Raw genomic sequence first — 23,595 nt, forward strand, 5'->3', positions numbered from 1 at the left:
ATAAGTGTATAATTTCTCAAGATGTGTCTACAAATCAACAGTTTATTTTATAGGGCTGGGTAGTAATGGATAAGTTGTGTCTCTGAGAAACATATTAATAACCCTTTGGCAAAGAAAACCTAGAAAGAAGCAAAGATAAAATTTGTCTGCTTACCTAAAAAGTTATTTTTTATCCTTTTTCCATCTCATAAATGAGCAGAAGTTGTCCCAGAACACTAGATGTATTTGGTATCTACCAGTTATAAATTAACATGAGGCATGTTGTTTGCAATGTTCTATTTAAACTACTAAATAAGGAGGAGCAACTAAGATATTCAAATTCCTCCCAGGTAAGAAGGCATGGGCCACTTTTAAAACAAAAGTTGCCATTGGTTATGTGAGATCAGTACTCCTGGGAAACCATTCATACTTCTCAGGATACTTTATCATGAAACGCAGTAGGTGAAAACCTTGCAGGCAAATACTGATATGGCCAATAAGTTCTCAGCAGACACTGTTCAAATGTTATACTGAAAATGTTGTGCTGACAGGAACACAGAAACATACAGAATAGTAACTGTAGTAGAATACATTCACATTTATAAACTGAGACATAACCTGATAGGCTATGAAAAGAGCAAATGCTTTTGAGAGTTATTGAAGGAAAATATTATTAGCTTAGATTTCTACCCTCCCCCCCTTGAAGTCACTACCATTAGGCCAACACTGGGAATTCTTTTAAATCACATTTTCAAATTTGATATAGAATATTAGCTTTCATTGAGAGATCTGATATTTTCATTGCCTTTGGTTCATATCATCAACACTTTCAAGTGTGGGTTGGCATTGGCACTGCCTGCTGTCAACAGCCCCACTTCATTCCCTCCTGCAGTTTTCTCTCTTCAGTCTGGGATGTCAAAAACACTGTATTGATTGTGCATCGGGAAACTTAATCTGGTTAAATGGATACTGTCTTATTACAGAACAACAGGTAGCTGAAGGTAAGAATAGCTAAGCTGTTGCTAATAGAGGATGGTGTAGAGAGGAAGCAGAGACTGGCCATGCAAATAAGACCAGGTTTCTTTTAACTTGTATGGAAATATCAGAGAAACTATCTAGGAAAACAGCAGACTGTCCAGTTCTTCATGTTTTTAAAACCACTCTTTACTGTCAGCACAGTAACTGTAGATTTTTGCACCACGTCTTTTATGAAAACTGAACCAGAAACTTAATCCTTTTCAATCGCCTACCTGAACAGAAAAGCCTCTGCAGTACTGAGTGGTGTGCTCTGGGTATGCAGGCTTTCTGAAACTCCTCCTTCATACAGTGGGTGCAGGAAATTCCTGACTTTTTTGCAGGAGTTCCAAGGAATTCTCTCTATGCTCAACACTCAACATTCTCTGTGTCCTGAAGCATTGTTAGTCACACAATATCACTGGTTATTGTCTGTCTCTTTTTTTTCATTCTCTTCATTCATCTCTTACTGAGTGATGCAAGAAAATGTACTTATAACTATTAAAAAGGGGTTATAATACCTAAGTTCTGGGAAATGCATTTCAGAACTACTAATTTCTTAATTTTGTGGGACAGTGAGTCCTTTTAGATTGTGATCTGGAGTGGACAGGCCCTTTTTCTTCCCCTAGCATCATACATTGGGTTAGATATGAAAATTTCATCCAAGTTCTGTTTTATTCTGAATTGTAAATTGCAAGCTTAATGTTTCTAAATTGCAGATTTCCCATCTCCTATACCCACACAATATTTTGAGCCAGTATTTATATTTTTGATTTGTTCTTGGTGGCTGTTGCAGGTAATGGCAAACATGTGCAGTGGCTCCGTGGGAAGGATGGTGAGGTCTGGGTCTGGGTTATGGGAGAAGCCCCAGGTGACAAGCCATATGAACAGATATCAGAGGAGCTAATAGCTGAGCGAGCCAGGCAACAAGCACAGAAGGAGGCAGAAGAAATATGGTGAGGATTTAAGAATCTGAATTCAGGGTCCACTTGGCATATTGGGAGACATAGCCTTGTAGAAAGGCAGCAGGTAATGGTGGGTAAAACTGGTAAGTATGTTTTGTGAACATATGTTTTCACTTATTGTGGCAAGTTTTTTACAGCACATGAAAAATGTGGTTTTATTTTTATTGAATACTGAAAAACAACAAAACCTTCCTTTACAAAAGAAGTGAAGCAACCGTTTTTCTTTGAGGGAATTTTCATAAACCATTGACCAGTTTGTAAATAAATAAAAATGAAACAACCTTTTTTTGAGATGATTAAATTAGAAATGTTTGCTTTATAACACATCTCTATGCCCACAATGGGGATTTGGTACATAAAATCCCTTCTGAAATTGGTTTTATTTGCATATTGCTTGTATTAATTCTTATCCCATCAGTTAAGAAACTGATTACATAAAGTGTTATGATGCTGGTATTTCCAGCAGGGCCTCTTCCAGCTTTGTGAGAGATTCAGAAGTGTTTTGGTGCTTGATATTGTTAGGAAATAGGCCACCTGCCTCCTGCACTTCCTTTTGTAGTGCAACACTGAAAAGTGACAGCTTTAAATATCAGATTATTCTATATTGTTCTTTTAATGTGAGATTCTTCTTGCTTATAGTGATTGCATATTTAAGCAGGGATTAAAAGCTGCAACCTGTGCTCTCCATTCCTTTTACATTGTCAGTACTGATTAAAAACCGAGTGTAAGAATTTGGCAGACATTTGTATAGATATTTGAAGGACAATAAATTCCCAATCATGCTTTGATAGACTGACAGAAAAAACCCTGTTTTTCAGCCAGGGAAGGAAAAATCCAGGGTATGACTCAAAGACATCCAAGAAGTACTTCTTTAATTTAGAAGTTGCTATTTTAATTAGTCATTTATCAAAAATTTAAAATGTCTGCTTTCTGGATAGTTTCCTCAAATCTGCTTTGTTCTGCGTCTCTTGTTATATATATTTTAATACTTTCCTTGCATGTTTTCATGAAGTCTTATGCTAAGTATTTGTTGCAGCCGGTGAGCAAATATATATCCTCAATTTAAAAAAAATAACTGGTGTCTTAAATGAATTTTATTTTCAAATCCTTTTCTGAAGGAGACAAAAGGAAGCTGAAATTACAAAGAAATTCCGGGATGCTATGGCTCAGGAAAAAGCCAGAATAGTGGCAGAGAAATGGAAAATAGAAATAGAAGATCGGAAGGCTGCCAAATTGGAGGAGGAAAAAATTCAGGAGGAACTGAAGGTTTGCATAGAGTAATTTAGCATTTTTAATAGTGGTTTTTATATAGATTCAAAGTTCTTGTCACCTTCAGTGCATGTTTATTAATAACTTTAAAACCCAGAGTTGTAATTTTTCATCCTGGAATGTACAAATAGCTACATGGTGTTCACCGGAACAGCTGGGTGAGTTATGCAAAAAAATTACATATCTCATTCAAAAGTGTCAGGACAATCAAACTGGTTATTCAGCTCAGACATTAACAGAATTGTTCAGTCAGCTGTGCAGAATGAATCATACTGGGGAAAAATGTACAATTGTGAAATGTCACATTTTAAGTTAGTTTCTTTGGATGTATTTTGTGTATTTTGGCTAGGTTGTTCACATATTTAACTTGAAAATTCTGTCACTACTTTCTTCAAGGGGTGGATCCTTCTCCTACTCAACATATGGGGAAAAGTCCAGTTGGCTTTGCTGGAAGACGTTCATTTGCCTGATTTTTATTCACTTCATACTGAAGTTTCTAAGAGCAAAGTTACAGAATTTTACTGTTTGAAATATTTGTTTTCACATTCTCTTGTTGAAAAGAAGATAGCTTCTGTCTCCCTTTTCATATTACTTTATAAAGATAAAAACTTGTTTAAAAATGAAAAAAACTAAAATATAACTGGTTTGGAGTGCAGAGAAATTGTCACAGTCTTCTGAGTCTTGCATGTGCGCACTGGGACTGCACAAGATGGTGAAGCTGGGTTTCCATGGAGAAAGTCTGTAGCAAAATATGACTCCTAGGAGATCTGCATCCAGTAACTTCCATCTACATGCTTCTCCCCTGCTGATGGCTTGCTATGTCATTTTTCCCTTCCCAGAACAGTGATTAAAAGTGTAGAAAGTGTAGATAGACTCCCACCTTGTCCCTCTGTGAAGGGAGGAATGCTGAAAACGTGCAGTGTTAAATTTATGTGGTTTGATTACAAACTAGAGTCAGCATGTTACCTGTCATTCTGTGAACTGTGGGCTTGGAATTTGAGGGTGGTTATAGTGATTACAGGGTAGCACAAAACACGGGTGGTTCCTGCACAAAGTTGCTGATTTACTTTTGCACAATTAATCTGAATTCATAGGAGAGAACAGGGCCTTTGAAATTTGATGTCAGTAAGTAATGAGACTATACCTTTCAAATGCTTTATTAATGTATGAATAATGAACAGAGCAACTAATTAAATGCTCTTTTCTCTGCTTCCTGGAAAGCAAAGCCCTCTTGAACAAAGACTGATGTTCGCTTAATATCTCTGCGGCTGATTTACAGTGCACAACCTATGGGTTGAGATAAGAACAGTTTAATAACTAAAAAATACGGTATACTATTACTACTAATAAAAATAACAAGGAGATATAAACCTAAAAGGGGGAAAGAAAACAAAAAAACTCCAGTAACAAACAGTGATGCACAATACAATTGCTCACCACTCGCTGACCAATACCCAGCCTGACCAGAGCAGTGATTGGTTCCTTCTGGGTAGCTCCCCCCAGTTTATATACTTGGCATGATGTGCTGTGGTATGGAATACCCCTTTGGCTAGTTTGGGTCAGGTGTCCTGCCTGCTTCCTTCTGGCTTCGTGTGCCCCTCCTCACTGGCAGAGCATGAGAGACTGAAAAGTCCTTGACAGACTAAGCACTACTTAGCAACAACTGAAACATCACTGTATTATCAGCATTGTTCTCAGACTAAGACAAAACACAGCACTGCACCAACTGCTACGAAGAAAATTCTGTCCCAGCTGAACACCAACATCTTTGGAAACAAGATATTATTCAGTGGTTATTTTTTAAATGCCCCTTTACTGTGTGTGCTCCCAGCATTTGCTATATTAATACAACATAGTCTATTACACTTCCAGCCCTGGGTTTTCATTTAGGAGGGAATTGGACAGAGATAGCAGAGATCGAAATACATGATTGATCCCTGGTACTATAACACCACAACTTTGCTGCTCAAAAAAGCTGCTGATCTATTACTTGGTCTTGAAAGAGCAGGTTTTTGTATGTAGGACTGTAGAAATTCTTAAAAACAGCAAACGCATTTCAAAGGCAAGTGAATTTCACAGGCTAATATGGGGAACTTGTCTATCCACTGGCTTATTTAAACTCACTTGGCTTTCCTTATTCACATTTTACTCTTTTTATAACTATTCTTGTGCAGTGGAAGAAGTACATGAAATATTTACAAGCTGAATGAGTAGACAGATACCTGAACAGGAAAATGGGAAGATATCTTTCCGGCATCTACCTCCAACTACAAAAATTGAATAGAACTAAGGTGTTGGGAAAAAGATGAATTAATATATTTACTCGTGTATGACTGCAGTCATTGAAATCACACAAAAATGTACCTTTCATGAATGATTAATGGTGTGGAATGAGATGCAGATCAGTTAGCAAGCCCACTTTAACAGGTTTAAAATATTTAACGCACTGCTAACCATCCTTCTGTGATGATGAAGAGACCATGTTTAAAGCAGTTTCAAAAATGAGGTATGAAAACTTCAGTTTCTGCTATAGTTTCATCCTCTTGAAGGATTTCAACTTGGGAGATCTGGGAGATTGAAACTGTCCTTTCTGCTGATGTGTTTAATTTCTAAACATACTGTATCTCACACACTCCTTTTAAAAGAGATTTTATTCCTCTTGACCTATTGTGGGACTTAGGGCTGTCTGCACCATATAAATGATATCTCACATATCAAAGTGAATGATGACCCCTGTTTCCTTTTCCAACACTATTAGAAAAGTATTGCTTTCCTTGGTGTTTCTTAAGCAGAAATGCCTTTAATTTATGATGCTAGAATATAAATGTTGACTGCTCTATTTTTGCAGTTTAAGGACAGCTATTCTTTTGTCAATCTATTGCAAAAGACAAATAGGAGAGCCAATTACTACCGTTAATCTTTTTGCTAATTTACAAAGGGTATGAGATCACAGGCATAATTTCCTACTGTAATCAGTTGCTGTCATTCGGAGTCCTGAGCAATGTGCAGAGCTAGGACAAATTCAAGGTATCAATGTCACTGAGCCAGGCATGGGAAGTATCTTTCATCTACATTTAAAAATACTCTCTCTCAGCTTGCTCTTCATGTGGTCCACATAAAGCAAGAGAACATTAAATCTATATGACAAGATCAGACACCTGCCAAATTTAATAATATAAGCACGGTTCACAGTAAAACTATATTGCTTCTTAAAAATTCCTTGGGAGATGAAATATTTGTTAACTGAAACTTGCGTATGTCAACTTTTATGGGTATTGTTTTTCTTCACACATCAAAAAATGTTTAGTAGGAATTTTAATGAGAGTGGGCACTTAAGGAGAAATAATCCTTATTCTGTTGATAGGCAACAGCACAGTAACAGTGCATTATAATTTTCTCCCACAATTTAATTTTTTTTTTAATTCAAGCTCATAGCATATAGTATGGTTTGGGTTGGAAGATCATCTAGTTCCAGTGTCCCTGCCATGGGCAGAGACACCTTCCATGGGATCAGGTTGCTCAAAGCCCAATCCAGCCTGGCCTTGAACACTTCCAGGGATGGTGCAGCCACAGCTTCTCGGGGCAACCTGTGCCAGTGTCTCACCACCATCACAATAAAGAACTTCTTCCTTATATCTAGTCTAAATCTACTCTTCTTCAGTTTAAAGCCATTCCCCCTTGCCCTGTCGCTACGTGCCCTTGTAAAAAGTCCTCTCCAGATTTCTTGTAGGCCCCATTCAGGCACTGGAAGGCTGCTATAAAGTCTTTCTGGAGCTTTCTCTTCTCTGGGCTGAACAAGACGAAATCTGTCAGCCTGTCTTCATAGGAGAGGTGCTCCAGCCCTCTGATCACATCTTTGTGGCCCTCCTCCGGGCTTTCTCCACCAGGTCCACAACCTTCTTGTGTTGGGGTCCCCAGAGCTGAGTGCAGTACTCCAGGTGGGGTCTCACAAGAGTAGAGTCCCATTGCCAAGTCATGTTGGGCTTTTTGTCAGCCAACACCCCCAAGTCCTTCTGTTCTGACCTGCTCTCAATCCAATCTCCACCCAGCCTGTAGCTGTGCTTGGGATTGCAGTGATCCAAGTGCAGGACCCTGCAACAGGCCTTGTTGAACTTCATGAGGTTTGCACTGGCCCACCTCTCAAGCCTCTCAAGGTCCCTCTTGATGGCATCCCTTCCCTCCAGCGTGTTGACTGCATCACACAACTTTGTCTCATTAACAAGCTTGCTGTATGGTGAACTCAATCCCACTGTCCGTGTCCCTGAAAAATGTTAAAGAGCACTCGTCCCAACACCAGCCCCTGAGGAATGCCACTTATCACTGGTCTCCACTTTGACATCAAGCTGTTGAGCACAATGCTTTGAGGGTAACCATCCAGCCAATTCCTTATCCACCGAGTGGTCCTTCTATCCAGGTCCGTGTCTTTCCAGTTTGGAGAGAAGGATGCTGTGTGTCAAATGCCTTACAAAAGTCCAGGTAGATGATATCAGTTGCTCTTTCCTTATCCGCAGTGCCATGGCCCCATCATAGAAGGCCACCAAATTTAGCAGGCATGATTTGCTGTTAGTGAAGCCATGTTGGCTTTCACTAATCACCTCCTTACTTTCTATGTACCTGTCTATGTAGCATAGTATATAGGAGGATCTGCTTCACGATCTTACTGGGCACTAAGGTGAGGCTGACTGACCTGTAGTTCTCTGGGTCTTTGTTTTTTTTCCATTTTTAAAAATGGGGGTTGTATTTCCCCTTTCCCAGTCAGTAAAGTCAGTTAAGTTCATGATCTTCAATTCCAGTTGGAATTTTAGTGAGTAAATCGAGCTTTTTTTTTAAGGTGTGGATCTAAGATTTTCTGTGTCCTGGATGTTTCAATTCTCATCAAAGACAACAGGTATAGAATCAGCCTTCAGAAAATAATAGAATGATTAGTGCTTCAGTTCAGAAAATCTCTAATTTCCTGAGGACAGCCTGTGCTTAATAGAAAGAACACACTTCAGTCCCATTGAGTTGGATAGGTTTTCAACACATCTGAGTGATTTATGGTGCTGGGAAGTGCTACGGACCTGATTCTTCAGACAATTGCTGCCAGCTGTAGAGTTTAGGAACACAGTAAAATGTCACTGTCACCACTTGCATTACTGTGGGCTTCTTATGGTATATACACTGAGCATTCAGTCCTGATCAAAAAACAACTATTCTCTCCAAGTAAACTTCAAGCATTTGAATGGGCCTGTTATCTTTAACTGCAAATAGGCTGCAAGTTCAGCTGTATCAGGAAAACACTGAACTCTTTCCCAAGGACAGTGTATTTAGAATCTAGGTATATGAGAACAGCTTCTTGCTGGGGTTTGGCACCCTGTTCAGTCTGAAAATGCCTCACTTAAGTTCATTCAATCACAAATACAATAATTCAGTGATACTTCATTTTGTTTTCTTTCATGCGACCACAGTTCAGTTCAGAATTCCTTTTTTACCACGCAGTTGTCTCCAGAACCATATTGGAAGTGAGGCAGTTATTAGCTGCTGCTGGGAATCAGGTCGTCAGGATTTTCTATCCTACTTGTGAGGAACTGTGCTATTAATTTTAAAAAAATCTTTTCCCCAGTGGCAATTGCGCTTGCTGCAGCCACTGTCTTCATTCTGGATTGCCAATAAAAACTAGCAAAGCTCTGATATTTTCCATGGGTAATCCTGCATGCATAGTTTGCATACAGGAAATTCAAGCTGTGAATTCGAGCCTCAGAGACAAACCTTTAGTAGATTGTTACTGGATCTACGCAATCTACACAAGCAGGGTCTACTCTACCATGTGCAATAAATCTTAGATCTCTCCCAACCAGCAATAGTCCTTAGCTTTGTTCTCTGTCTCATCTAAAAGAGGGTCTTTGTGAAACAGAGTATATCGTCACCTCGCTATATGAGTCATATGTGAATAGCATATACTGGAGCGTATCCGTGACAGAAACATAACTTTTTCTACATAAAGCATGAATGCATTTTATATGTTTGTCTCAGTGCAAATACATGCACCATGAAATGATGCAAACCCTGTGTTCCTTTTGAGACACTGGTGGTAGAGAAGAAAATAATGTCTCTGCAACTGCTTCCTTTTCTGATGCGAGTGAGAGAATTTTCTCAGAAAAAGGGTGGTAAAGAGTTACATATATTTCTGCTGATACTCAATCAACGCTGTGTTGGAAACTGGCAGGTGATTTTACGGAGAACTGATCTCTGAATTCAGCCCGCTGTGTCAACCTTGCTGACAGCAGGCTGTGCCGGAACCTGGAACCCAGGATTTCCAGATTCCCTCTTTCAGAGCAGGAAGTCTTAAGGGCTTAGATCCGAAAATGAGCTCTGCTCTCAGCCCTGTGGCAGGAAGCCTGCATGTCTGCCCTGGCTCGGGGGTGGTTCACACATCAAAAGTTATTCAGAGCTGGCTGTAGCAAAGCTATCAAACACTGTAAAGCAGACATGCGTGGTAACAAGTAACAGGTCTGTGGTAAATATTCAACTGCCAGAGGCTACACAGGATCATTTAGCATGTTCAAATTCTCCAGTGGAGTTAACGCTAGAGAGGATTATTGCTGCCTATTGGACTTTCATCATGATTCGTTGCAGCAGGTTGGTATTTCTTGGCAATTTGTGACTATATACTGAATTGTCACCTTTCTAATTATTCTGGAAGAGCTGAAAGGATCATGGCACAAAGTACAATCTCTCAACTGTCAGGCAGAAGGCGGTGTTTTTCGGTTATTGTTGCTCTTCACTCTCAGCTCTGATGTGCAGGATTGGGTTCACGGGGAGAAGCAGATAAACTGGTTGCTCTGTTCTTCCAATGGAGTAAGTGTGGCAAGTTCAGTTATTAATTTAAATACAAACATATGGGGTTTACTCATACTTCCCAAAAGGATGACTTTTATTTCCTGTGGCATATTAACAAGAGTTATTTCTCCTCACACACACATTAAGGAGTTGTACAATATACTTGCACATGTATCCATGCACTAATTTGAATAAATAGAATTTTATATTTTCCTTTAATAAGAAGCATTATATGATTTTTTTTGTGACTTCATAATTAAGTGTCAGTGTTAAGTTTGCTGTTATTGTTGTCTCTTCTTTGACTTAAATCTAGCCCTCCCTTTAGTTTACCTTGTTATTTGAGAGGTTGAACAGGAGACATCTCGATAACCCAGGACTACCCCTGTGTCTCTCTATCTTCCCAAAAAGATAGCCTAGATGGATTGAATTTTTTTAGACAGTGAAGCTAGCTGAATAAATATTCTTCTCATAAGAAAAAAGAATAGCTCATTGCATAGTTTTTCCAAGAAAGGAATAGAGCCTTTTATTAGCAGCTGAAATACGAAATCCCTAGTTCTATTAAAAAAGGTAAAGTTTTTGGATTTATTATTCTGAAGAAGCTACTGGGCTTTGAAATCAATGCTTCCAAAAAGCATCGACTATTCAAAAATAATGAGCTGCCCACTAAACTAATCTTTTTAGGACTTAGGAGATAACAATGGGAGTATGATTTTAGAAGTAATAAAGATATTAGAACAAATTGACTGAAGGACAATACTAGGCTTTTCTTTCTTGGAAATAATAAGGGCAGCTTAATCTATTGTTCATCATGTGTGTTATGGAGCTACTATTCATTACACTATTAATACCCAATATTTCAGGTTTTTTGATTTGTTGTGTTATAAAGAAGACAAATCCTCTGCTGGTGTGAACTGGTGGAGCTCAGCTGTGTTAAATGGAGAAATGTTGATTTAATTTACTTAAGGAAATGGAGAAGTGGTTGAATTCTTTCAAAGGATGGAGATTTGCATTTGTTTTGGTTTCCCACTCTGAAGATGGTGTTGCTTGTCACTGCTTGTCATTGCTTACTTCTTTTCAGTCTTTTTGTCATTCTTCCTTAAATGTGCTGTTGTACGATTCACGGCCAGAACAACCAGAGTCCTCTTTCCTTCTGTTGCTTCTGGCCCTCACTTTGATTCTAGAGGTTGTAAACAGAAATATTGCTTGCTTTGGAAAGCAGTCTTCTGAAAAGAATTGGAGTTGTCTTCCTCTAATTCCAGATGTTTGGTTAACAACAGATAATGTCTGCAGAGCTAGAGAGAACTGGGGCTGGGAGAGGAGAGAAAAAAGCACCTTTCCTTCCCCATGGTTGACAATACCATGGGGAAGGACACGTTTCCCAGACATACGTTTCAGACACCTTTTCAACCATTGTGAAAATGTGTATGAGTCTCTCTTAGGGTCATTAAACATTGTTTGAACATTCATATTACTATGCTTTTACTATTTGATCCCTGGCAGGTGTTAAGATAGGACAGACTGCCTTCGAATAAGTTTTCCAATGTATTATAAAACACAAGCAATTTACTGTAGGGAAGTGTTAATTTATGCATATGTTTATTGAATAAAAATACAGCTTTTGGATAGTTCCCACCCATTCAGCCTAAAAAGAGGCTGAATTATAGCAGCCATTTATACATAGTGTGAACTTTCATGTAAGTTGCATCTTCAGACACTGGACAGAAACAACCTACGTGTATCAAAAAAAGAAAAAAAAAGGCATGCAAGTTACTTTTTGCAGGATTGTGAGCAACTTCATGCGAGTTCAGTTTTGCATCTCCTGAACCTACAGACTAAGTTTACAGAATAACAAAGGTCAGGTTTTGTCTCCACTCATATTTGTAGTACTTATTAAAATAGACCATGTACTGTTTCTGTCATGCTGTGAATCCTGCTGTGGTGACAGTTTGTTTTCAAACTTACAAAAGATGCCTTTCCATGAAGTTCACAGTGCAAATATATGATAAAATAAACCGGAAGATTAATGTATGTGATTTCCCTTTGATAGCAGGAGCAATCCTATCTGAAAAGAATTTTTAGACTTTACAACATACCATGTCTTAAGAAAAAAAAAAAGTACCAGTTCAAAATCTGTAGCTGAAAACATTTCCTCACATACACCACCTCAGCTGACTGATAGAACGTGAAGGTGCATCTGATAAAATTGTTTTCCAGTTTAATGTAATCATGTGAGGTTATTTGCTTGTTTTATTGCTGTTTTGGTTTGGATTGGGGTTCTGTTTGTTTTGTTTTTATTTTTTTTTTTCGCACTCAACTCTTGCTGGTCCCATTGCAATGAAACATTAAAATCCCACTGAAATGGAGAAAAGTTAGGAAAATGCAAAAATCTGGTGAAATCCCACTTCTGACGTTTAATGAAGAAAAGTTATTTAAGGAAGCCAGAAATATCTCCCCCAGGTCTCCTGATGTAAAACTTAAGAGTTTCACTAGATTTTATTTAACTAGATGTCAGTTGCTTCGCACTAGAAGTTTGATAACATTAGCATTTTGCAACAACTCACAATCTACTTTGGACACCCTTGTAGTTTAGGTCATGTAACTAGGTTAATAATTCAGGGCAATTTTACTCAGCGACTTATAGCAAAATTCTTATCCATAAGTTTGTTACCCAAAAGGGCATAGTGTTGGTTTCATTGTAAAATTAAATACAAAAAACGTTTTAAATGCTCTTCTCATAATTCAAGTTATTTCAATAATACGAATAAGATTTCATGAAATTCAGTTTCAGCTTGTTTTTTTTTTTTTTTTTTGGGGGGGGGGGTGTTTAATTGAATAATGAATTAAATTTGCCTCTCTGCTACTTAAGGAATTTGGGTAGTGGATTTTTAGAAAACAGATATGGATTCTATTTCTGCATGAATCAAGCTCCTACATTATCAGTATTATGTTGAAGGCCAGCTGTAGAGGCAATCTTTATTGGATATTCATCTGGTCTTCTTGGAAGGGAACTTTTTTTGTACATTACCTTTGGCTACATTTTGCAAAGCAACTGGTGTGTGCTGAAAGATCTGGCTTTTCATCCGGAATGTAATGATCCCGATATTTGGAAAAAGTTATTCTCTGTGTTGATTAGAATGATACATGGTGACAGTTGCTAAATTAAGAACACCGGTAAATCACTTACTGAATCCTATAGATTCTGTAGATGATGTGTATACTGCTTGAGTGACAGGGATATCTCCAATGTACATGTGGACTTAAAACAAGCATTGCTTGTGGACTGCAGGATAGCAGAGGCTTTGGTACGACATGACAAAACATGTTTTCCATGTAGACTTCAAGTCTCAGGTACTTATATGTTCCTTATTCCTGTTAATACCTGTGCATCTCAAAACATATCTTTAGCAGAAATTCCTAAATGGTAGGAAACTTCTATTATGCCTGTTGCAATATGTGAGAAACCCAAAGTTAGAAGAGAGCGTGATTTCTCAAAGGGAATGTAGCTACCCTGTGGGAGGAAGCAACTGAAGCAGTGTTCTAACTTTTGGCACATTCTTCCTCACCTCTATTTTACTTCATTTTGCCTAGAAAAGAGAAGAAGAGGAAAGACAAAAAGGTGAAGAACAAATAAAACAACAGGAAGAAATCCGAGCAAAAGAGTTGTATCTGAGCCTCATGCAAGCTCAGCAGCATAGTCAACACAGCGATGATGACCAGGAGTGGGAAGAACAGCGTGAGTAAAATTACCTTCACAGATCTAATGTATTTTGGAAGGCAAATAAAAGGAGACTGGTAGAATGGAAAACAGCACTGCTGAAAATCTCTTCTCCATAGAGCAATGCAAAATGCTGTATTATTGTTTAGGAAAATACCAGCCTGAGCTCACAAACAGAAGTTACAGTGAGTTTACCAATTTTACGTACCTTTCTGAATCAGAATCGATGTCAATGTCTTATAGACATTTTTTCTATAAGAGATCATTAATATTTTGTCTAATGTCATTAATTAACAATTTTGGCTTAATAAGAATTCTGGGCACAGTTATTTCACAGCTTGTCCTCATCTGTCTCTGAAGAGGTAAAATCTGTCTTCATCTGTATTTTAATTATTTCCATATGGCAATGGAGTCAAGCTATGATATGAGCACTGACACTCACTTCATTGCAAAAAATTGCAGTATATAATATTTAGATTATTGCCATGGAAATAATCATGATGATGATCTCTCTACTAAAGGTGCTGTACCTATCACCATTGTGATTAATTTAAAAATAAGTTAGTGATTTTTGAAAGCCTTTAAGGAACAGAACAAATATATTCCTACAAATATATGTATACATACATATTGTAGGTAAGTAAAGGTCCACATTATGAGTAAATAAGACTTAATAGGATATTATGAACAAAATGTACACCTATATCCATCTGGATGTCTGTTGTATAGGTGGTTTTAGAAGTAGGAAATTTGTTTGCAATGAGAATTGTGTATTTTTGTTGGGGGAAGGATATTTTTTATTTCCCACATCTATACTGATTTAATTACTCTGCAGAAAATGGAAATGTAACGATTAGAAAGTTTTAGCTAATGTGGGGTCATTATATTAGTTATATATAAAACAAAGGTTCATTAACTAATACTAAATATGGAGATATATGGAGCTGATAGTATGTGTTGCATGAAATACCTCATGAAGTAGGAAAAAATACTGCTGTAGTGTTACATATTTCCTGACAGAGGTAAAAGAAATGTTTCAAAAAATGCACTGAGTTTATTTTATGGTTCTAGTCATCACTTTAGGAGCTCCTGAGAACTGATTACTGGAGTCCTATTACCTGGAATTGATGTGATAGTGAATCATTTTGTACAACATGAATTAAATCTGTATAAGATGCACTGCTGCCATTTTCCAAGCTCATAGCAGGCTATGCTCATTTTTGATCAATAAAACCTCTATATATAACACTGTCAATAAAGAGAAGGTAATAATTTCCTGGAGAATTATCTAAATCCACATGTATGTGTTTATTTGGAAATGAAAACTGTAGCTTTCTGTATATTGGGTGTTAAAGAGCAGAATGAGTTGGTGGGAATAAAATAGCCTCTTGGTTTTGCAGAAAACTAACATCAGCTGGCAGCGTAGCACAGGGATGATATGTGCTTTAGTATTTCTTTGGTGGTATATAAGGAAAAAAATATATTAGCAACCATGTTATTAAAAAAACCAACAACCACCAAACACACAAAACAAACCCCCAGCCTCCCTTTACACTGAAATTGGCAATAAAACAAAATACCTCAAACATACCATAACTATATACTGTAACTATAACTTATTTTCTTACTCTTGCACTACAGACGTAATAGGTTTTAAACTGTTGCCTCTGTTTTCTTAAGGAATGGTGGTTATATGGTGACAGAAATCAGAAATGCAATAGAGGAATTATGGGAAAAGGCAGAGAGGAAAGGAATAAGGTCTGAAAGGTTTTGACCATGATTTCTGTAATGTCATTCTTGATCTGTCAAAACACTTGTGTGTTTGTTGGGGTTTTTTTTGACACATAGTGTCAAAACACTATGCTGATGAATATAATCTACCATCAGTATTTTGTCTTGTATAACCTTTGGAGTATTCTGTATGCTCTGAAGGAATTCTATCACCGTCAGTCTGTGTGCCTCAGTACTTATAGATCTGTCTGCTTGTGGTCAAAAGGGTGACTGACTGCAGTAATTTCAAGCTATCTAGCCTGCTCACCAATAATAGTGCTGCCATGGCAAAACAAAAGCTCAGCACCTTCTAGCTGGTGGCACCACAGTTGGGTTTTGCAGCCTACTATAAATTCTGTGCTGCCAGAGTTTATGCTGTTATCAGTAATTGATTTAGCATTAAACTAAGTGCAGACTAATGACTAGAGTGTATCACATCCTTGGTTATCCTCTTATGCTTATCTCAGTGTCTCAATTTATCCCAGTTGGTTTGACAGCTTAGAACTGCGTTCCATTAGCAAATGGGTGTGATGACTTAAGAGAAGATGCAGTGTTTAGTGCCTCATCTGAAAACAGTTCCTGGCTGGTTTAGACTATGCCATCAGACTGCATTGAGCTTCCTCAGGAATGTTAACATCTTCTATTTCCTTAACAAGAGCCGGAAACCCCAGCAGACAGGCAATAACAAATGTTAGGAAGTGGGAACATCAGAAATTGGTATGGAATTAGTCCTTCAGGTTCACCAGATTTTTTACTTCTGATTTCAGTTCCAGATTATTTTCCCCCCTTTTTAGAACAATCCTTTCATTTTGTCTTCAAATATTCCTTTGGGACACTGAGAGGAAATTCAGTGAAGTTAGGCAAAGCTGTCTACTTGTCATCTTTTCTAAGCAATAAACAAATGCCTGAATGTATAAGAGAATTACAAGCAGATGTAACATCAACATCTTTTGTCTCTACACACCTGCAACGGAAACCACATTGCCCATTAGGAACAAGGCCAGGCTTCTTTGTGTCTTACCTCCTTGAAGTCAGCCTTTCATATTCAACAGTGCTGGGGGTCAGTACTGAAGAGGAAAAGTAGTGCTAGAGCAGCTATTGTGGAGAGCAAATGTAGCTATGATATTGATGACACTACTAATTTATTTAGTAGATGGAATTTGGAATGTGATGAGGATTCATCTCTTCTCATCACATTATCCCTCAGTTGTTTATTGCCAAGGCAATAAGCAAAGTGTTGCTAATATTAGCACCTATTGCTTAGTTCAGTTTGCTTCTGCTGTTTCCCTGATTATGCCAAATAACAATAAAAGCTCATAGAAACACTGTGTTAATTGAAACACATAATTTTAGTGCTTTTTAATGTACTAAATGACAAATGTAGAACAACTTTAGAAATCCGTACTAAAAGGAAAAAATGGTGTTGTAAGAGCAATTATACACTTCAATTTCATATAATAGATATATGTTGTGGTGTTTTAGATGGCACTTGTGAGTTAATATGTGAAGTCAAGTATATCAGCTGGCAAATTAGAAGATGAATAGTGGAAAAGACTGAATCAAAGTGTCCACTGTTCAAAGTTGTTCTCTGGTTTTTTTTTTCGAAACTGAAAAGTGAGAACTAAGGCTAAGCTTGGATGGAAGAGTACATATATTCTGACTAGTTTTGGACCTGCCTACAGGCTGTTCTATTTTGTAGGTTTCTAGAGTATTCAGTAAACAATACTGTATATCACAGTCTCCAAGTGTGAGAGCAGGCCCTTTGTAAAAGCAGAAAAGGAATCTGAGAAACATAATAGGAAAAACAGTAGTATAAATAATCATCTGATTGAATATTGCAAAAGGCATTCTGTTAATACACTTAGAACCCCCTGCAAACTGCACCAATGAAGTGCTCAGATAGCATCTGACCAGCTTTACTCATCCCCAAACAAAAATTATTCCAGTAAAAAAGTAAACAGAGTTGACTGACTTTATCTATTCTTATGCTTTTCCCAAAGCACCCACTTTGGTCTCTGTTGGAAGTAGGATACCAGGCTGACTCATTATATCTTCTTTTATATTGTTACATTTTTATGTTGTTCTACAAACTATGTCCATGAATTTCTTTTTGTCTGAATTTTAAAGGAATTTATGTTTGTTTGTTGCTTATTTTCCACATAAATTCAAATGAGTGAGTTTACTGGCAGGAGCGTTCGATAAAGTGCTGAATTTTGAAGTCAGTAGTCCCCAGCTCAGCTATGCATTGACAAGAAAGTGCTCAACCTTAAGTATGTGCTTACTGAACTTCGGTAGGTCACACAGTGTTTGTTGAATAGGGATGGGATTATTCACATGCTTTCAGGTAAGCAGATTGCGGAACCAGAGCATATCGCAGAGTATTTTTGGGAAGTTATTTTCGAATTAGGAAAGGGTAAAACACCATGTGATTTGTATGTACACTCAGAAAATTTAAAGATTGAATTTTATCTCTTAAGTACTCATTTTGAATTGCTCATAAACAAGCTTCCAAGAATTATTAACAAGGGTAAAACTGATACAAAATAATTTAAAAATGAGGATGCATATTCATAGCACATGGGTTTCTTTCTGCTTTCATACAGCTCTGATTGTAACTCAGTCTTCAAAAGCACAAACCAGACTGTACAAAATTGAGAGTTCCTAGTCTTTCACAAATTGTGTGATCAAGTTCAGCTGCAGCAAAGCAAATCCTCATCTGTATCAAAGACTTGGCATTAGAACTTTGCTAGGACTGCTAACAGGGATTTCACAATCCTAAGAGAAAAATATAAAAGGAAATCTTGCTTTTTCACTCAAAAGACAACTTTGATTAGCACAGAAGAATAATAGATTCTCTTAAACTGTTCAAGGAAAACAAGGCAAACTCAGTGAGACCAATAGGATCATGAAAGGTATTGCACACACAAGCTTTGTGGTTTCTTTTTTGTTGTTAGAGTATGTTCTACATAACACTGCAGGTCATGTAGACATGCCTAAGCTGGCCTTAACTATTTTTTCTAGCAATGATAACCATGTAGTCATGACAGCACAAACCTTAGTCTCAATATTTTTACCAGTTTTCCAGGAAGGTTTGATAACTCATTTTTGGCCTGCTCTACTGCAGCCACAATCACATTGGCACCTAAAATATATAAACAGTTCTCTATAAACCTAAACTATATAAAGACATTGTTACATAATTTCCCTGCCATCAAGGCAGAAGCATGCTTAATTTTGTAAGTGCTGAAGGAGGATGTACCTGTCATTGGTATCACCAACACCTGAAGGAAAAAACTGGTAGTGGAGATGGAACAACAGGACTGGGCTGAACTGTAGATTTCCTGCAAACTTGACAAGTCAATCAAATTCTTCATTTCATATTATGTTGATATTTAAAAGCTGCAAACCATGCTACCTCTCCCCATTGTTTTGTCATAAGAAATACTAACATTCAATAGTTTTGGGAAATGTAGTGAAGGTCACTAGCTTCTGATGGTATAGATTTATTTATTAGCTAGTAAAAGTACCGTAAGAATGTCTCTTGAAAAGAGTGTCTGTTGCTGGGGAAAGTGGGGCATGAAGATACCTTGACTTTTTTTACTATCAGGCAGCCTGTACATCAGTAGAATAGAATCCCAGAAAGCTCCAGGCAGTCTGACCTTGATCTGTGACAACCAGTGGCTGGTTTCTAAGTGTCTTACGAAGTTGCATTGCACTCCTCTTCCTTGCTGTCTCATGTTGTTGCAAATACAAAGTCCATCTTTAAAGCAGCCATTACTGAGTGGCTTTACGAATGATAAATCACAGAACTTTTTATTTTTTGGTAACTAGTATACTTGAGCCATTGAAGTAGCATATTTAGGTGACATTATCTACCCTTAGAAATAACAACCTGTAAGATAAATAGTGAAACCTGTTACTTACTCAATTTTTCTGCGCTGTACAGTTCTTTGGTATAGTGTTTAGCAAAAACTGCTCTGTATGTAGTTAAGTGAAACTGAAGTCCTGCCAGTTATATACACATGAAGAATCTATGACACCTTTATTATGCTATGTTGCTAAGCTTTTAGTCCTGTATATCTTGCTACCTATGATAATGTATAACTCTTAGCCTAAAAGTTTTTTTCCCTCATTTAAGGGTTTTATTTCATGTCATTTTGTTTTGAGCACTTTTATTCCTTGATTCCATGAATCCTTTTCATGATTTGGACAAATCCATTTATACTTCTGCTTGCTTTATATCAGGAGTGTAAACCAGAGGCATGCAAACAGCCTAATGAAATGCATCTATCTATCTGGCTTTATATCATGCATTCATAATCACAGGTGCAATCACAGCAGAGTAAGAAATAGTCTGTTCACTTTACGAATTGGGTATGACCTAAGCCAGGATAGTCATGGCAGGATTGATAATTGCTACTGGAGGCAATAGCTTGTTGCTTTAATATTTGCTTCACTGGATGTTAAAGGTTTGTTTTGCACTAGAATAATTTGCTTGCCTGAAGTTATTTCTATCTAAAAAAAAAAAAAAAATCAGTCATCAAAATGGGGCTTGAGGCACCAGAAAAGAGCTGATAGATGATGAATATTTGCAGTACAATTTTTGGTCCATTTAAGACATACCCTTTTGAAGACAGGATTTTTAGTACGTTAGTTTTAGAACGAAGAAGCTTTAGTGAAAGATGCCTGACCTGCAAGGGCTAGAGCAGCAGTCTCATTTCAGGTTATGGAAATGTTTAACTCCCTGGTCAATGCCATTGATAGATGCGTATTAAAACTTCCAGTACAGATTCTGTTTCTTTATATGCAATTTGAGAGACTCAAATGTGAGACAACTCCATCCATAGCATCAGCATGCCCTTTCCAAAGACTATTAACTTCTACATTGTTACTGGAAATATTTTTCGACTGCAATTTTCAAGACGGAGACTTCTGTGACTTTAAGTACTGTAACAAAGATAGCATAGGCCTTTCAGAAAGAAAGCAACAGTAACAACAAAAAGTGTGACCTACATGCTAGTTTTTATCTGACTGTAAATTTTGAGACTACCTCCTACAATGCCAGTTATGTGCGTAGTTGCAAAGAATTCCATTAAACACTGACTTAAGTTTAATCAGTAGTTAACATTCTTTCTTGAAACATAAAACTTGCTTCACTGCCAGTGGAAAAGATGTCCTGAAGCAGAATTTCTCTTATTACAGCCAAAGCAAGTGTCAAATGTAATTGCACTATGTAGAGGCTCAGTTATTGCCAGCAGGCATCAGATCATTGGTAGCTCACATCTGGCATGCTTTTTCTAATGGCGGGCCTGTACCTGAAGCATCAGGGAACTCATCCAGTTACCCATCTCTTTGATAGTGCATTGTAATTTGAACGTTCTTAATATCAGGTCATGTAAGGAATAAAAGTAGCTCTGTTAGGAAAAGGGTAAATGGTTGTTTGTATTTCTAAAGTCTCTCCTCCTCACCCTTTCCATTCTTTCCACCCAGTGCGCCGCTCCAAAGCTGCAGATGAGGAAAGGAGCCACAAAGCACGCAGGGCTCGGGATGAATACCAACGACAATCCCTGCGTGCCATTCAGAAGGGAATAGTGGCTGGCCTGAGTAATTTGTTCCAGGGGACAAGCCTCAATAGTGATCAGGAGATAAAACTGAATAATAGTGCAAGTTGTTTGCAGCCTCTCCCTGCAGCATCCAGGTTGGTTTATACACAAGTCACTTACTTACTTAGAAATAATTTTCTGTTGAATTGATCCTTCTCGAAGGATTCTCCAAAACCAAGTTTTTCTTCAGATGTTGGAAATTCTCAGTCTTGCTCTTTCACTACAAATAGAAAAAGAACGTTTAAAGAAAAATGAAAACAGATGAATGCTTAATGTAAACTAAATGCCATTTATTTTTCAGACAGATTTCTTAGAGTTCACACAGAGAGATGGATCCTTCAAAAGCCAGTATTTGATTAGTGTGCAGGGCTGTGATGTGGAGAAGTCAAATGGACAAATTCTTAGGCAAGTCATAAGCCTAACACTGCCTGCTGAATCACAGCTCCTTGAAAAATTTTATAGACAGCTGCCATACTACTAAGTTTCAGGGAGTTCAAGTTTTTATTTTAGGAAAAATCAGGTATCTGGTGTTTATTATTCTTTCATCTGACTATTTAGGGAGTGCCATGAATTGCAGAGGGGAAGAATCCAAACTGGCAGATGGGTGCTAGAGAGTTGACTAATTACTCTTTTCCTGGGTATTTCTTATACCAGTAATTTGGCTTCATGTGATGATAAAGACAATGTGAGCACTAGCAGGATGGTAACATTAAATGCTGAAAAACCACATAAATAAATAAAATAATCCCAACAACAAATACCCAAGATCAGAAAGCAAAGAGTGCCATTACCTTTTCCTTTACCAGTCATTGTAGCACCAGTGAGAATTGTTTGGAAATGTATTGTGCTTTAATAAGTTCTTTGCTCTACTGTGCTGAGACAGAAACTTCCCTGCAACAGCAGCTAAACTCCCAGTTTGAGGAGCAAGCAGAATTTCTGTCTTGGAGAGACCAGGATTTTAAAGTTACCACCAAATCAACTTGTCAAAGGAATTGTCTTCTTATTTGTCCAAACTACTTAAAGTCTTACTCAAATTGCAGTAGAAAAAAATACTATTAAAAGTGGCAGATTTTGAAAAGGCAGTACGTAACTCTGACTTGAAGTTCTGAGCTTGTGAGGTGAGATTATTTGCAATAGAGTTTGGTTGTGCTAGATGTGATCCTTTTCAAAAAGGGCATGAAAAAAGCTGAAAAATATTTCGATCATTCTCCAGCTCATGTTCAGTACTACTTATCTGTTTCTAACCTATGCCTATACTACAAAAACCAGGCAATATTTTTTTTTGTTATCTCTTAAGGCTTCTCTTTGTCTCTCCATGGCTTGATTTTGAAGGCATCAAGAAAAATAAAAGTTGCTCTAAACACATACTTTAATAGTGAATATACCTAAATGTCTATAATTCAATTTCTCACACCTAACACTGGTACGGTTGAGCAGGAATAGATGTGCATCCAAAATTTTACTTTGCCAGTGACCTGAGGGGTCAAGGAGGAGATGCACAATATATTGTTATTTACCAGTAGTGTGGGATGGATTTCTTTTCCTCGAGGGAATGTGGGTTCAGTGTTATGTCTCTGAAGTTTTTCAGCATGAAGCATAGCTCCTTTAGTTTTTGCCTTGCCTTTTCTTTTAAGTCACTAGAAAATAGTATTCTGTTTATTTAAAATCTTTCTTTCTTATAATTTTTATATACTTTAGAAAGCTTCCATTCACTTTTTTCTTACTTGTCTGTCTTACTTTGCTGAGTGTTTTGTAAATAGGTAAAAAATAGATTAATATTTCTATTGTCCCTTGTTTTTACATACCGCTAATTCTCTGTATGACTCTTTTCTGTAATTACTTGCCTTTCCATACAGTAACATCTGGGAGCGTCCTTCTAGACCCTTTTCCCAAGATGTCATCATTCGCTGGTTCAAAGAAGAGCAGATCCCTCGACGTGCGGGGTTTGAGAGGAACACCAACAGGATTGCTCAATGGTTTCATGGTAATACACTGATCCTTCATTTCATTTAAAATAGAGCTGTAAGCATACACTCAGGAAATTAATCCTGCCAGCTTTCATCACAAAAAGGAACGTGTACTTGACATTGTGAAACATGGTGCCTGTTAAGATTTTTGCATCATTCCTATTATTTGCGTATGATTTTCCAGTTTTCTTTTTTCTGATTAGGTACACTAGCTTGTGATTCATACCACCAAAATTTGGTTGGTTTTTTTTCCCCAGGAATATTTTGGCCAAAATATATTTGCTGTTTAATAGCAAGCCAAGCAGGAGCATTGATGCAGACAGAGTTTTTTATTTTCTTACAAATGACATTTTGTGTGAGTTTTTTTCTGAGAGACAAACTGATTAAAATTTCATATGTGGACACTTTTCAAAAGCATTTTCAACCATGATCTTTCTATGTCACCTATGGTAAATGTTTTTCCTGCTCATGGGAAGTTCACATCCATATAAATT

General features: G+C 37.4%; 1 protein-coding gene across 4 annotated transcripts in view; it reads left to right on the top strand.

Annotated features, from left to right (window-relative positions):
• The window catches only part of SH2D4B (SH2 domain containing 4B), a 73,381-nt gene that overhangs the window by 13,632 nt on the left and 36,154 nt on the right, over positions 1–23,595 (top strand). For all 4 annotated transcript variants that reach the window (XR_010610759.1, XM_065670775.1, XM_065670774.1 and 1 more), the window contains 5 exons: positions 1,790–1,949; positions 3,077–3,224; positions 13,635–13,779; positions 21,022–21,229; positions 22,991–23,118. Coding sequence is in view for 3 of the 4 variants with exons in the window: in XM_065670775.1 (XP_065526847.1) it covers positions 1,790–1,949; positions 3,077–3,224; positions 13,635–13,779; positions 21,022–21,229; positions 22,991–23,118 (789 nt within the window). In the remaining variant the exon portion in view is untranslated. The remainder of the gene's footprint in view (positions 1–1,789; positions 1,950–3,076; positions 3,225–13,634; positions 13,780–21,021; positions 21,230–22,990; positions 23,119–23,595) is intronic.

The sequence above is a fragment of the Lathamus discolor genome, chromosome 3 (assembly GCF_037157495.1).
Source record: "Lathamus discolor isolate bLatDis1 chromosome 3, bLatDis1.hap1, whole genome shotgun sequence".
NCBI lineage: Eukaryota > Metazoa > Chordata > Aves > Psittaciformes > Psittacidae > Lathamus > Lathamus discolor.